The sequence below is a fragment of the Brugia malayi genome, assembly GCF_000002995.4.
Source record: "Brugia malayi strain FR3 genome assembly, contig: Bm_v4_Chr1_scaffold_001, whole genome shotgun sequence".
Lineage (NCBI taxonomy): Eukaryota > Metazoa > Nematoda > Chromadorea > Rhabditida > Onchocercidae > Brugia > Brugia malayi.
The window spans coordinates 3,772,218-3,788,869 of record NW_025062475.1 but is presented as its reverse complement, the minus strand read 5'-3'; the positions used below and the strand labels follow the sequence as shown (position 1 = coordinate 3,788,869).

The 16,652-nt window shown below is 30.4% G+C and overlaps 2 protein-coding genes across 2 annotated transcripts; both read left to right on the top strand.

Annotated features, from left to right (window-relative positions):
* Positions 1-1,460: 1,460 nt before the first annotated feature.
* Positions 1,461-5,309, top strand: Bma-ttm-1 (cation diffusion facilitator family transporter containing protein; the record flags this gene model as incomplete). The annotated part of the gene is made up of 8 exons (XM_043076447.1): positions 1,461-1,625; positions 2,373-2,556; positions 3,009-3,142; positions 3,844-3,965; positions 4,107-4,170; positions 4,374-4,482; positions 4,664-4,798; positions 5,143-5,309. The coding sequence occupies 8 exons, from the start codon at positions 1,461-1,463 to the stop codon at positions 5,307-5,309; spliced, it is 1,080 nt and encodes a 359-aa protein (XP_042932381.1).
* A 914-nt stretch (positions 5,310-6,223) lies between these two features.
* On the top strand, positions 6,224-14,851 carry Bma-nra-4 (uncharacterized protein; the record flags this gene model as incomplete). The annotated part of the gene is made up of 21 exons (XM_043076446.1): positions 6,224-6,355; positions 6,683-6,818; positions 7,037-7,272; positions 7,517-7,705; positions 8,032-8,253; positions 8,608-8,729; positions 8,846-8,974; positions 9,283-9,439; positions 9,843-9,969; positions 10,247-10,357; positions 10,490-10,629; positions 10,742-11,026; positions 11,464-11,599; positions 11,668-11,827; positions 12,015-12,258; positions 12,567-12,694; positions 12,923-13,142; positions 13,426-13,635; positions 13,923-14,042; positions 14,499-14,588; positions 14,723-14,851. 21 exons carry the CDS (start codon positions 6,224-6,226, stop codon positions 14,849-14,851), a joined length of 3,423 nt encoding a protein of 1,140 aa, XP_042932380.1.
* Between the last annotated feature and the right edge of the window lie 1,801 nt (positions 14,852-16,652).

Genomic DNA, 16,652 nt, shown 5'->3' with positions numbered 1-16,652 from the left:
AAATCTTATGAACTAATTTATTTTTATCAACAATGATATTTACAAATAGTTGATCGCCATAAAAATTTACTGCTTATGAAATGCCCTTTCAGCTTGCCATTGCATTTATCACTGCTCACTATTAGTTACAGCTATCAGTCATGCTATATATATATATATCAGTTATCAGTTACTAGTGATAACTATCAACCATTAATAACATTCAGTAAGTGATGTATTCATTGTTGCAATTTTTTGTTAAACTGCCGATTAAAAATGAAAAATTGGATCTTTTGCTACAGTCTCTTTCCGTAATCTCTTTTTATACTCATATTATGAAGTAATTTACAAATCGCAAAAGTAATATTTATTTATTTATTCCTTTTGTCGATGATTTATTGCTAAAAAAATTAAATTACAAGTCATTCTAAAGTATGCGATGAAGAAGACTCAAGTTTTAAAAATTATTTTTTAGAAAAAAAATCAAAGCATTTTGAAAAGGCTTTCATCTTACATGCATTCCTAGAATATTTCAATGCTATCACAGAGATCATAGAACTTAGTAATATGTCTACATCTGACGATCATACTCAGGAACAAATGGAAATATTGATCGTTGCATATACGTTTCCGGCATAATTTCCGAAAACTGGAACAAAGAGAGGAAAGAAAACCGAAAAAAAGGGTGAATACGGAATATTAACTTTTCACTCACATATATCTTTGTTCTTAATCTTGTAGTTTCGTTAAATTTTTTCCTTTTTCAGTTAAATGATATATTAATAAAGGGAGAAAGTATTACAGATATTAGTTGCTAACAGCATTTTATGCACAAATTAAGGATCTAACTTAACTAAAACCTAAATCATCTTCAACAGTCATTATTAATAACTAAAAAATTTATTAGTTTGATACGAAAAGAAAACACAGTATAGTTTTACAGCACAGTTTTGCGAAAAAAATAAAATAAAAAAAAATGGTGAAAAGTCATTTCATCATTCTTCTCTAACATTTAGTTGCGGGGAATTTTTATATTTTAAATTTAATTTCAACTTTCTGGGTTTAAAGAAACAGTATATATGTAAAAATTCAATTTGCAAAAAGAGAGACACCAAAAAGGAAGGTCAAACACACGGTGTGTTTGACACCTTAATCGATGTTTGTTCAAGAATTTTCGCTTATTAGAGGAAGTGTCTTACTCATGTTGCCGATTGCATTCCTAACATTGCGTTTTTTCAAATTTCATCAATTTAGGATAATAGTTTTCGTGGTAGGGCCGTGTGAATATTGCTTTGAATAACTTAGGTGAAAACAATTGTGAGAGTGGAGAAATGTTATGCAGGTGTAGAAGCACTTATTGTCTAGAACTTTTCGGATGTACCGATAAGACTTGGATATTTCGGTCACAGTGAATGATTTTATTATGTTTTTGATATATATTACTGCAGCCACATTGTAATCGATTTGTCTGTTCGGACGAAATGTTGAGGTCATTATGGAGAACAAATAATAACACTTCAAATGATGATAATGATGATCGAAATGTAATCTATAATGATCAGGATAGTAGTGATGATGAACAAGAATCAATCGATCATTCTCACCTGCAGGAACACTGTCATTTTTTGTTGCTATCCCAAAAAGAGGTATATGTATTTCATTTTATTCATTTCCCGCTTCCACGTAACGTTTATTACTTTTGCTTACATTTTTCGAAAAAGTTAACAAATATTAAGTTATTTTACATCAGTGGCAGTGGGGACATGTAGTACCAAATATAATGGAACATTTATCATTACACCGATTACATTCTTCATTAATGATACACTCATCATGATCATATGATTCCATTGTTTTTGTTGGTCCATCAATCGTGCTACTTTGTGATCGTGTTATATCGATTGTGATCGTGTTATATCGTGTTATATCAATATGCCAATTATATCAGTTGCTAATCTACTAACTGTATTCATGTTGATCGTGTTACTGCATGTAGTATCTAGATCATTCTGTTAATTATCATATCAATTTATTAGTCCTATTACACCGATCATATTTCATGTAAGGGATGTTTAAACAGTTAAATTTGCTTGATTGATAAGTTTTTGTTAGTCAGTTGTTCTTTTTTTTTCAAAATCTGACATTTTACTCAAGATCTACTGTTGACATTTCAAAACGTCACTATTCAGCAGGATGAGCTCATCAGTTTCATCAGTTGCATATAAGTTGCATTTCCTCAGAAAAGTGGTTGAACACTCTATTCACATTTATATACATATTTTATTCAAAACTATGAAAATTTAGCTGCCAATTTAGACAGTAGTTATGATTTAAAAGCAAAGCTAATTTAATATCAGAAAGAAAATTTAGTAATAGACTTTATATATTTCCAGGATCGAAGAGCTGAACGATCATTGGTAGTGGTAGCAATTTTAAGTGCCATTTTTATTATTGCTGAATTTAGCGGTGGCGTTTTGGCCCAAAGTTTAGCTATAATGACTGATGCTGGACATATGCTAAGTGATTTGCTCTCCTTTATTATATCTATCATAGCAATTCGACTTTCGCGCTCTCCTGGTTTGATTTTTATGTCAGGCTTTCTTCCGTTTATTAGATAATCGGAACGTCTTTAACACTAAAGGAACAATTGACTCTTTTTTTTATTTCTCCAAATTTAGCGTTTTCCTTAAAAGTGTAAGCACGTACTGAATACTAGACAGTATATAAGTAATTAAATATCTTTTAGCAATATTGAAGTTTTGACTCATTTTTCTTTGGTATCGCGATAATACTGCACATCTGTCATCATTTCATTATTGACGCATATTCTTTTGAATTGAGTAATGTGTTGAAAAACATGAAAGGGATCTGTATTGGAAACCAGAAAGAAAAGAAAATCTAAATTGTATACAGAATGAGCAATTTTGATTTGATTTGGATGTACGGTTTGTACATTGCATATTGATTACACCAATAGAAAATGTTAAATAATCTAATACTGACTGTGTAAACTACAGTGAAAGTTGTAGCAAATTACCGCTTATCATTTGGTTTCCTTCGTGCGGAGATTTTGGGTGCTACGATATCGATTATAATCATATGGATTCTTACAACGATGCTTGTTATGCTTGCTTTACAGCGGATTATCAATAATAATTTCAATGTTTGTTTGTTTATTGTGCTTGTAATAGCATCTTTTTTTTATCCATAATTTAGTGATAACCCGAATTATGTGTTTAAACGACTCAAGTTTTGACTCTAACAATAAATGAGCATTCCAATCTTAATATGTTAATTTAAGAAAAATGCAACCATTGGTATTTAAATTAACTTATTGAGAACTGTAGAATTCCTTAGGAAATTTGACTTCCCATTGTATGAGACGTATAATAGGGCAAATTTATTGGAATAGTAATAGTTCTTGTAATGCTTGGCATACCATAAGCGTTTGAAATGCTAAGTAAATAAAATTATTTGCACAATATCAAAGTTATATATTCGAAATGCACTTTGAAAAATGCCAATCAAATATGGTATTAGTCGTCCAGAAAGTACTAAATGGATAACAGATTTTATTTACGAATAAAATTTTCTTTTAAAAAATAATATCGGAATTTGAAAAAACTTTTTACGTTGTTAGTAAAAATTATGTTTGAATTTAATATATGTTTCTATGATTTAATTTAATCATATGATAATGATATTAAGGTGAAATATCGAGAATAAAAAAGAACTTGTATTCTCCTTTTTATTATAGAAACATATATTTCCTTTCTTTTTTTTTTAAATTTGATTTAGACAAATTTCCCAATTATGTAGGTCTTTTTTTAAATCGGAGGATTTTATTTGGTGTGACAGTTTCAGGTTGATGCAAATACAATGATTGTAACAGCAAGCGCAGGCGTAATATTTAATATTATAATGGGACTCGTTTTGCGGTATTTCCGTTGTGCTCATCCACAAGATATAGGTCATAGTCACAGCCAGTAGGTACTTTTTTCAAATTTTTATCTGATTAACAGTAACCGAAATTGTGTTTTGAAAACTGATTTTACCGTACGTGATATTAATAAGAATGTAACTGTAATAAAGATGCATTTTCAAACTTATTGGGTTACATTGTTTAGTACTAATGTGAATGTACGCGCGGCTTTCATCCATGTTCTCGGTGATTTTATCCAGAGCATTGGTGTTCTAACTGCTGCTATCGTCATTAAGGCAAGTTGGTAGTGTGTTGTTGCTGATATTGTATTTTCTGTCACGGATATTCTTTTTAGTAGAATGAGAAGAGCAAGAAAAAGATTTTCTTTATTTGTAAATTTAGAAGAAAAAGATTTCATTAACATTGCAGATCACTTCCTCTTTACATTTTCCTACAGCTTTATTTATTGCAGGTAACAGATTGGAAATTAGCTGATCCGTTATGCACTTTTCTATTTTCTATAATCGTGCTTTTCACAAGTGTTACTGTTATTCGTGACATTTTCTTCATATTGATGGAAGGTATTGGTAAAACCTTTATTTCCCATACTTCTTAAATAAAAACTTCACAAAATTAATTCTTCCTTTTTTCCTCTGGCGTTAAGGTCACTTTTTTCAAGCTGTTACCATTTTTTTCAAATTTATTTTGTTGCATAACCAAATTTGTGATTGGCACTGAGTATGGGACATTATTAATTTTTAGGAACACCTTCACATATCAATTATGGTAGCTTGCAAAATGATTTGTTGAACATAAATGGTGTAAGAACATTGCATAGCTTGCATGTATGGTCATTAAATATGGACAAAACAGCTTTAGCAGTTCATTTGGCCATTGGTATGCTTGCTTTTATAAAATGCATGAACATACAAATGCAATTCCTTTATTTTTTGAAATTAATGCTTAACAATATATAGCATATCTTCAATATTTTTAACCGTAATCTAAATGCTTGTATTATTAATAGTGCACTGCCATTGTTAAGTTCAAGTTTCTGTATCTAAAGTTTTTCACAAAAGCGAGAATTAGCCAATGAAACTGAATGCAGCCTTAGAATAATGTGATCAGCTGGGAATGCTCTAGTGTTTATTATCGTTTGTATTAAGAATTATTTTATGAGCCATTTTTAGCAGTTTTGGAGTAGTGAATAAATTGCACTCACTTTTTGATATTCATTGCAGATGAACCAGAGAAAGCAACCGAAACAATGCAAGTAGCTAGTAGACTTATACGCTTCAAGCACGGTATACATCTGGCTACAATACAAATCGAACAATACGAAACTTTCATGTTATCATGCAAATTCTGTAAACCGTTAATGGAACTAAACACAAGGGTTGATATATGAATTGTGCTAGTAATAATCATTTTAAGATTATTGCAGAAGAAAGGATGAAATTATTAAGTGAACACTGCGATTACTGAAATTATGTAAGCTGTTTAAGTTTGCTCAATTAACACTGGAGTTCAAGGTTGTTTTACTGTGCTAATGAAAGAATATGCTGAAATATGTTTTATAAGTGAGCTAGATTTTTCTTTTTATTAAGTTTTAAGTGTACATATGGTCTATATATAGTTGTTATAGCAGTGATTCCTTAACTTATTGAAATCTTTCTCGCATATGTCTACATTGTCAAACTACTATTGTTACAACTCAGGTTATGTATTATGAGATGGTTTTAATATTAACATAGTTTAGATATCAATTGCAAATGTTCGACTCTAATTATGTGACTGTTTCGACTCATTCATCGAAACTCTGTTTCATTAATGTAACAATTCTAGGTGCATGGTAGTTGGAAAAATATGTAACTGCTATTAAGCGTTCAAAAAATTTTCTTGTTAGTTAGCAATTTCGGTTATTACGAACGGACTGTATTATTCATGTTTTCACTTTTTTTTTTTTTTAAAGAATTATTTCAATCCTTTTTGATTCATTATTGTTTTTAATTATAATTTATTGTTTTTAGATTATTTATAATATTTTTTCATAAATTTTATGTTGTAACTATCTTAAATATTCTCATACGTGATTTGGAAACTTATTATCCTGTTATTTTACACTTCTGATTTCGCTTCCTATGTTATAATAAAGTAAATCAAGATATTTGGTAGTGCGTGTCAAAGTTCGTGCTGCTCCTTATTCTCTTACTTATTGCAATGATGTTAGTAATTACTGCGCTACCCATTTGCACATTTAAAAAGAGCAAAAATGAACATACTTATGGAAATTTCTGACTAAACTTTTCATACATTGAAGGTATGAGTTTTATGGATAAAATTAAATGGCTTGTACTGATTTCGATATCTGTTTCGACGGTAACAGCTGAAGTTTACAGTTGTGGGGGTTTTGTGAAATCACCAGATGTTCCAATCGATTATTCGAAAATACAGGTTGCAATATATTTAATTTAGTATTGTAGAGCAGATACCATTATTAGAATATTTTATTGAGCAAATGATGGTAGAGTACTGATACAGAAATTTAGAATTTAATTAATCTCCTATACTATAGCTTAGTTTCTTATTTTTTTTACTTTTGGAAGGTCAAAAATTCAATCATTTTAGAAATAAACATTCTGCTTGGGAGCCGGAAGTAATGCCAACGAAGGATGACATTTTTTTATAAAGAGTATTATTAATTTAAATAATTGGATATTCGTATATTTCTTCCATTGTATAGGAATGGTTTATTCTTTAATTGATCAAATTTATTAGTAGGTTAAACTATTTACTGCTGAAGGAAATTTGAAATTTGAAACGGAATGCAGTCCGACGAATGGTTATTATATGATTCCGGTATATAACAAAGGAGATTATTCAATACGCCTTTTCGCTCCAGATGGATGGTTCTTTGGTAAACATTGTTTTGAAGATCCATTACCATTTCTTAATTATTATGTTTTAAAACTCTTGAAAGGAAAATGAAATAAAAATAACTCTATAGCTGCAAAATATTTCCTGGATTCATTTGCTGGCCTCTTCATTCTTCTTTTTTTTTCCTTTTACTTCATTACTTTTAATCTTTCTCCCTCGGGAAAATGGATAAATAAAAATGTGCAAACTTTATTTCAGAGCCAAGTACTTTTGATCTGAAAGTAGATGGGAAGAATGATTTGTGCACAAAAGGTGAAGATATAAATTTTGTTTTGAATGCTTTCGCTGTGGAAGGTATACTACGAAGTGGTGATGGTAATGGACCTGCAGATGTTGCATTAATTCTTATTGCTGAAAATGGTACCATTGTATCGGAGGCGAAAACAGTTGCAAATGGTGCATATCGATTTCGAGCTTCACCAGGAAAATATTTAGTAAGCGATCTGTGTAAAATTGTTTCCTAGTTGTAAGCTGAAATTATCGTTGTTTTATTTCAGTAACTGAGTAACTGAGATAGATTCTTAGAATAACTGTGTTCGACACAAAAAAACCGAATCGTTATAGATCATGATACGATAATTTCATTGAAACTTTTTTTTCTTTTTTAAATTTCAGCAACTAATTAATTTTTGTCCGACATTTCTACTTATTAATAATTATTTCTGTGTTTCCATAAAGGTATCAACGGCAGGTAACAGTACAGAATGCATTGAGCGTGGTAAAGTACCGGTATCAATTACGACATCACCAATTCATGTATCACCGGATTTGAAAATATCAGGACATTTGTTAACAGTTGCTGTTTTATCCAAAAACCATCAAGTAGCTGGAGTTACTGTAGCACTTTATTCAAAAATTGCTGTAAAAGTATGTTACAAAAGCTGTCTAACAATGTAATTACTTTTCTTAGTGTTTCAAAATACTTATTAGAATTTTTGGAGCTGTCATTTCTCTGAGAAGACATATTTAGCGCTAACTATAGGCTACTCACAAAAATAATTAGCAATTGTTTTTTTTTTTTTTTTTAGAATATATTAAATGCATAAATATGTAATTATTGTATGCAGACATATCTTGCTATGTTAGATCACACTTGCTAAAAGATAATGTTTTGTGTAAGTTAATAGTGCAAATTAATATAGATCATGTTTCAGTATTAAAGTTTTTTGACTCTTCTTGTCATCCTTTTATAGTTGTCATACTGCGACGAGGGATTAGTTCATATGGAAAAAGAAGGAACACAACTTGATGAAAAGTTTGCTTGCAAAATGAAAACCGACAGTAATGGTATAGCTCAATTCCCATGTCTTCCACCAGGACCGTATACTATCCAACCATCTTTTGCTACCGACAAAATTCGTTTCAGTTTTTCACCAAAAATGAAGGAAATCATGATGAGATCATCAGCGGAGAAGGTCGTATTTTTCAATTTTTTGAATCGAAGAACTTAATTTTTATGCTTTTATCATTTTTATATTTGTTAAAAATTGAGGTTGGCCACCTTTTCATTTCTACTATTGCTTATGACGGAATATACATCTTCAATCCATATGTATGCATACATATTTTATAAATTATTAACTATGTCGTGCATAACTAAGATGTCATAAATATTTTGTAGTACTGATGGTTGACTATATCTCCTATTTAGTTTTTCTTCACCCAGAAAAAGTATTCATACGATATATAGAAGTACATAAGATTCGCAGTACCAAATTAACTCTTATTTCCAGTTAGCTATTATTAATAATATTTCTGTTTGTTTGAAGGTTATTTTCAACACACTTGGATTTAGTAGCAAAGGTCAAGTGCTCTTATCTGGACAGCCAGTTGTCGATGCAACTATTTATGTGAATGGTGAAATGAAAGGAAAAACCGATGCAAGCGGATGGTAACTTTTAGACTAAAAAACCAGTTTGAGCAGCGATAAATTAAATTGTTATGATAATCATTTTCGACAGTTTCATAATATTTTTCAGTTTTACTATTGTTCTTTCCTGACTTTAGGTATGCACTTGACGGCTTACAAGATGAAGACTACACAATAACTGCCAAAAAAGATCATTTTGCTTTTAACACGATAAGCATTAAATTGACTGCAAAAAAAGCTGAAATTCCGGATATTGTTGCAGAAAGGTAAATTATGTTTATCTTTCGAATATTTCATAAACATGTTTTGAACTTAATCGAACTATTCAACCACTTTATACTCTTATGCTATTCATCTGAGCTGAAATCGAAGATTAAAGTGATTTTTAATCTAAAATATGCTATTAATATGTGGCTATTCGATAAGAATGTAATTCATTGATAAATCAACGAATTACACAAACGGTTTTTCATTTTCGACGTAAAAATTATTATATTTGCATAGCATCACATTTGAAAATGTCAAAATTTTGAAATAATAATTATTAATTCTCACAATATTTGCACTTTTTCAGTGTAGACGTGTGTGTTACGATAAATGCGGAAGAAAGCATTAGTCGTGCAATGTCAATCATTTTTACAAATCAGCAAACAAAAGCCGTGAAATTATTGAGTACTAAAAACGATGGTAAAACGTGTAGTTTGCATGCTGTTGGCAGATATATTGTTTCGGTTCAGTTTCAGTCTTTTATTCATACTTTTTCTTTTTTAAATTCCTTATATCCTTAGGGGGTTATTTTGTGTCTAAAACAAAAAGCCTGGCATTACTTTAATTATATGTTCATTTGTTAACAACAATAATAAAAATTTTACACTGAAAAGGATCTCATTGATTTACCAGAAGAGTGCTGGGCTGTTCAAATAATTTTTAATTCATTTAATATCTGGACAGCATTATATAGACGTGTAAAAAGAAGAGATAAGCAAATATTTATTCTGACTTCAAAGACTATATGCTTTGTCACCGATGAATGCATTTTTTATATCTGTTAAAAGATTAAAAGATCTAAAAGATTAAAATCTATTTTTTTTTTTTTTGTTTCATTTTATTCAATTGCATGAATTGTGATTTTAGGTTTCATCTGTAAGCGCTGTTGTAATGACCCCAAAACAAAGTGAAATAGACTTGTCGAAAGGACCTGCGCTTGATATTGTATTTAGTCAGTTCAAAACTGATGTGAATATTAGTGTCATCTGTATAGGTTTGTATTTCTTCAGTTACTGTTTGTAAAATTAAATCAGGTTTAGGTTACTGTCATATCGGAAAGTTCTTTTTTATCTGGAATTTATGCATGTCATTTCTTTCCTGATTTTATTTCTTGTTTTTTGATCTAGCCAAAAATTTTCCAGCAAACTGGAAAAAAAATTATGACGTGGTATTAGATTTAAATTGTGGGGTTTCGAATGATGAATTTTCCATAATAATCCATAATAATCGATGTGGCGATATGACATTTGATATGTAATGTTGCGTTGCAGATGACTGTGTTACTTTGAAGATGGAAATGTGGAAAGGAGAAGTATTAATAAAAAGCCTTGAAGGCACCGATCAATTTATTTTCTATGAAGTGCTACCGGATTCCTATAAATGTAAGTATATTTTCACCGTATTAGTATGATTCGGGAAAATTATTTTTTAATAATTATCTCGTATTTTTAAAAATTAAGAAATGATGGGAAAAAATTACGAAATACGAAAATTATACCACAATTAATTTTTAGTGAAAATGATAGATGACGATCGATTTTGTTGGGAAAAAACTGAAATGGATATTGTTATTGAACGTGCTGACTTAAATAACCTCATATTTCGTCAAGTTGGATATCGGACGACAACCCGATTGTCACATCCGGCTAAAGCGGTTTGGATTATATCACTGAAAATAGTATTTATGGTTCTTGTTTATTAACAGAAGTAGTCAATATTGTGCAAATGTAGACTGTGTCCAAAAAATATCCATTCACTTATTTTAGAAATGGAGCATGTTGGAGAAATCTGAAGTCAATGGTTCACTTGATATACCGGCTGGGCAGTTTTTCTTCTGCATCCCTTTAACCGGAATTTATATTGTTATACTTGAAGCTTGTCATAAATTTGACAAACAATCATACGAAATTAGTATTCCACAAAAAGTTCCACTTGTTGCATCGGCTTCGAAATTTTTAATGTCCGCTTCGATTAAATTGGACCATATGGTGAATCGACTTAACGATTTTACCTTATCTGTGAAATCCAATACTGACCAGCAAATGATTCCGGTATTTTTATCTTTCTTGCAATCTTTTCCTTTCTCTTCAGTAACTTAAACAATGCAACTAACTGATCAGTTGACTGACTCAGCCGGTAATGAGGTTAATGCAACATGTAAACGTTGCTAACATGGGAATAATCCTTGCACCTGTGAAATGGATTGCTTAATAAATTTGGCTCCATTACTTTATCAACTGGGATTATACATAAGTGGATACAAGCATATGCAAAAATATGCTGTACGATTGTGTAATTTTTGTGTAAGAAGGAGTTTTGAGGTATACGTAAGGAAAATCATAGAAAATTCTCATCTGCACTGTAACAACATTTGCATAGAACTGTGGAAATCTTTGGCATTTCGAATACATGCATTTTTTCTTAATTATTCTTATATTCTTACTGTTCGTTTTCTTCAGCTATTTTGTTTTAAAATAAAGTCATTTAGGTAACTTCTTCGACGGAAAAAATATTAACTTTCACATTTTATTTATCAGCATTGGATGCTGATGCACTTGTTACACTTAAACCTCAGTCGAAAACTTATCTTTTCAATCCAGCTTCTCATATTTTTAAGTTCAACGGTGAGCTTTTTTAATTTTATCCTACTTCTTACTCCGTTACTTTTGTAATGACATATTTTTGCTTTCAGGTGAATGTCATTTGGACGAAATAACTTTTAGAGCTGATAAAGGTATCTTTTTGGAAGGACAAGTGGTGCCAGCTGTCAAAGGTGTGAATATCCGTTCATCACATAAAAGTGATCCAAATGTTATTCTTGAATCAGTGACCGATGCTAACGGCAAATTCAGGTAATTGTGTTGATGCAGGATTTTGGCTGTAATCAACTTGCATTAAATTTCTCCCATTTGCTTAATGGCTAACTGACAGTTTGATAAATTGATTGATTACCGCCCAATTAATTGATTGATTCGAAGTCTTGTCTATGCAATTATGTTGCAAAGAAAATATAAAAAGTTTTTGATAAATCGTTTTCAGGTTGGGTCCAATGCGAACTGTCAAAGATTTCGATATAACTGCTGAGAAAAGTGGATATAAATTTGAAAAAACACAGAAACTAGGAGTGTTGAATGCCATAAAATTGTCACAACTGATCATTATTGCTACTGATGCTGAGACGAACGAACCACTTTCTAATGTACTCATTTCTTTGAGCGGTGCTGAGAATTATCGGTCGAATAATTTCATAGATAATACCGGAAAAATCATTTTCATTGGCCTAGTGAGTTGCTAAAAGTTTTTGTCCCGCTTTAAATACTGATATTTTATGTTTATGGAAAGCAATATAGTGTATGAGTAACTTGAAGTGTTCAGTATGCATTTCAGTATAATTAAAACACTCTGACTTCTTTGTTTTGTTATTTTAATTGATTATATTTTAACACAATATATGTATATATATTTTGCTGCAAACAAATTTCGGTAGAACTGATTGCTACAGGATAAAATTGAATTTGGAATAAATTGCCTAAAAGTATTGCATGATTTTTTGCACTTTATATCATTAAATAATCTAACATTTGTTTTCAGCCACCTGGCGAATATTTTTTACGTCCGATACTACAAGAGTATAAATTTGATCCAAAATCAATCACAGTAAATATCAAAGCTGGTGAATTTGAGACAGTAAATTTGAAGGGGCATCGATTTGCATACAGGTAAATGTCAAATTTCCTAATTTACTGTGGGTAAAATATCAGCCTACTAATGAGGCTTTTTTTTCGTGTTTGTTCATACTTTTTTGTCATTCAACAATCTTTTAAGTTCCAGGACTGACTGTTAATTTTATGTTAGATTGTGTACTTCACTATATCTGAAATCTCTTATCTGCTAGATTGTAATTTTCGGTCTAATATTTTCTAAAAAAGAAAGAAAGAAACTTACAGTGTTTTTGGCAAAGTTTCATACCCAGCTGATCAACCAGTATCGGCAATGGCTGTCGAAGCGGTGTCGGAACAATGCAATCAGTTGCAAGAGGAAGACACAACGAATGAAAATGGTGAATATCGGATTCGTGGTCTTCATCCGAATTGCGTTTATCGGTTGGTGTTAAAAACACCGAGCGGTCAGCGCTTGCACTCATACCCAACACATTATCATATTATGGTACATTTTCAAGTAATTAGTTAGAAGATGAAATGAAGCAAAAAGCAGGAAAAGACTGATTAATATTCTATCATAAGTGAATATCAAATTTACCTTCTTAATGTCAAGCATATTATTTCATATATATAATAAATAATCATGTAGATATTGAACTAATGAATAGTTTGGGGTATAATCTTTTAACTTCAGATTGTTTCGAAGCTTTACTATTACTCGAATAATCAAGTAAACAATATCTATTTGTGTGATATTGTTTTTTTTTTTTTTTTTTTTTTTTCTTTAGGTAAATGCCGAAGATGTTAGGAACATTGATTTCGTGTTAACACATATCGATGAACGAGTAGATATTGCTGGTGATGTTGTATTTGTTGATATTAATCCTCCACCGCAGTATAAAATTGGTCTTTACAAAAGCGATAATTTAGTTCATCAAACAACCGTTGTGGCACCATCCACTGTATTTTTTTTCGAAATTCCTGCAGTGGATAATGTTGTGAGTTGCATTCTCGTGGATTTCTGATTTTTGTTTTTTTTTTTTTTTTTTTTTAAATTTTATATAGGAATTATTAAAAGTATCTAGTTAGTGCTATTATTATACACTGATAAATGGATGATTGAACATAACACAAGATCAGTACTTTCTACATTCCTTGATATCAATTGTAACTAAATAATTTCACTCCTCATTTTATCGTGTTGAACGAAATTATTAGTGAGAAATTAGTTACAGTTGTTACAATTGAGTTTTCTGTACGAGATTTTTTTTTTTTCTTTTTAAAGGTATACTCGATTCGATTTGAAACAATTTATGGTATAGGTAATCAGAAGTTAGATTCTACCGAAGTTTTCTTCACCGCAAATGAAACATTTAAAGCCGTATCGTTAACTGTACGTTCACAGGTTAGTTGTAATATTTGTGTGTAACAAAGTACTTCTTTTTTTTCTTTTTTGAATTATTTTTTTGTCTTTCATTCTTTTTATTTCCAGAAGTTATTTGTTAGATATTTCTCTGAATAAACTACTTATTGTGCATTATCTTCTATTAATATATCTCTCACTAGTATTGCTCAATTACATGTTGAAATTCTAATGTGCACTTTTAGAAAATAGTCTCTTACTTATGTAGCTGTCGATTTTAATGAATCAAAAATTTTAGATTTTTTTTAAACGTTATAGTTTGGCCTTTTTTAATATCTCACTTTATGATACGATTTTCGTACGGTAATGTGGTTGTGATTGATTGCATACTAATCAAAATTGCCTTATCAAAATTTTCCGTTTTTTTTTTTTTCTCATATTTTGGTAATTAACTTTATCTATAGCTTCCTTTTATAACCTACTTCATTAAATTTTCAGCGGAAATTTGAAGTGGAAATATCTGGTGGTAGCTATTTCGCACTTCCGTTTTTCTTCCTCATTGCATATCTGTTTTTCAATCATCAAAAGGTTTTTTTACGTTTTCATTTATTACTTACTAGACGTGAACTGAAGCGAGAGCGAGTATTTCATAAAAGTGATGCGGAATAATTTACTTTAATCTTGTATCAGTCTTTTGTAATGTTAAACGTTTCAAATTTCAGGCTCTCTCTTTTGTGGAAGACATATTTACTGGACTATCGAACATATCGTTACTACATCGCAGCTTATCAGCCAATGATGATTATGTTGATGTAGCTAGAAAACGACAGAAATTGAAGAAGGTACAGTAGGGAAAAGTAGTAGGTGATAATGAAATTTATATATTGTTATTATTGTTGGCGTCAAAAAACTTACAACCTCTGTTTTCTTTAGAGGATATTCCTCCATTTAGCATATTTATTTCGATCTTTTAGTTGTGGGACTTGTAGAATCCATTGCATTATCTCGTTGAAAACCGATGGATTTTGCTTTATCTCATATTTTTTTCTTATAAAAAAGATAAAAAATACTACAAAAAGTACTGGCAGAAAAAATCGCCAACTGCTCTCACTTTGTACCTTGAATTTCCAATCCTAGATTTCTATTGAATTACTTTCAGAAGTAATCACAGCCTTTCTTTCATTTCACAGAAATTAATTCCAGTTTTTATTGTAAAATTGTAATCGTCATTTCTCATTGGGGAATTATTTATACACTTGATTACAATTTCAAGGACTGCTCTAAAATCAATTTTTATTTTTTGATTCGTGATATTAATGGATAATTCACTTGTATCTCCCTCATCTCATTTTTTAAAAATAATTTTCAGTAATCTAGTCAAGTAATCCCAGCCCTGATTTTCCTTCAACCACTACCACAGATACTGATACTGACTCTCGAATTATCCGGCTAGTTTTGATTTTATGGCCTCAATCTTAATCACCTTAGCTTTCTGACCCGTTGGTTTAGGTGGATTCGAATAAATCGTACAGGAAAAACATTTGCAATGTCTTATAAACTGAATATGGACGAGAATAATTTAGAGAGAATTGTGCCTTCCTGTCAGTATTAAAGTCTAGAAAGATTGTATTTTTATAAATCAGGGTGGTATTTAAAAATAAAATTGAGGAGAAGAATGCTTTATTAAAATCATTCCTGATTCATTTATTTTTTGCAAACAATCTTCCTCATAATTAAAGTCTAGAAAAGGATTTAACTATAAAGCTAAATTTACTGAGAATGTTTTTCCGGTAAATATAGGATTGATACAGACATACGTTTAATCTTATTCGTTTAGTAGAATACCATCGTAGAATTTGGCTGCATTTTACAAAATGCATAGGCACTTCGTACAATTATAGAATTTTACGTCAGGTACAGACACACACACAGAGAGAGAGAGAGACGTGCATGTAATATACATACCTATGATCCATTATGGATTTCGAAAATTTTTGATAATGAGGTAGCAAAGAATCAAAAAAGGAAACAGAAATTCAACAAGCGCAAGTAATTTACAAATAATAAAAAAAAAAAAAAAAAAAAAAAAAAACACAAATAATAAAAAGAGGAAAAAATAAAATTAAACCCGTCACTTTCAAATTCAAACGGTTAGCTAACAAGAAAACGAGAAAACTAATGAACACAAACAAAAAACATTCCGGAAAAAAATACGAATAGATGCATTGCTATCAGCTACTTTTAAAATTTTCATTCCAAAACGAATATTGCTGAATTTAAAGATTAGAAATTTTGAAATATTTTATAATCCACACTTCATCCTTCTATTTCAATTATTTTCTTAGAGAAAAGTATAAGATTTAGATCCTTCAGAGTGCGATCGTTACATATTTCGATTCATCTGCAACTAAACAGGCGACCAACTATGACTTACTCTAATGTATTGTTCGTATTTGCTATTATTGATCATAGCTGTAATAGTAATAATCGTATTCAAATTTAAAAACTGAGAAAGAAAATGAAACGAAACATATGTTTTCTCAGCAGAAATGCATCAGTTTTTCAAATAATAGAAATGCAAACTACTTTTTTCAAGGTTGATGCTTCCTGATATTTTCAATTAGTGGGTACTGAAAAATAATAATTTGGGAT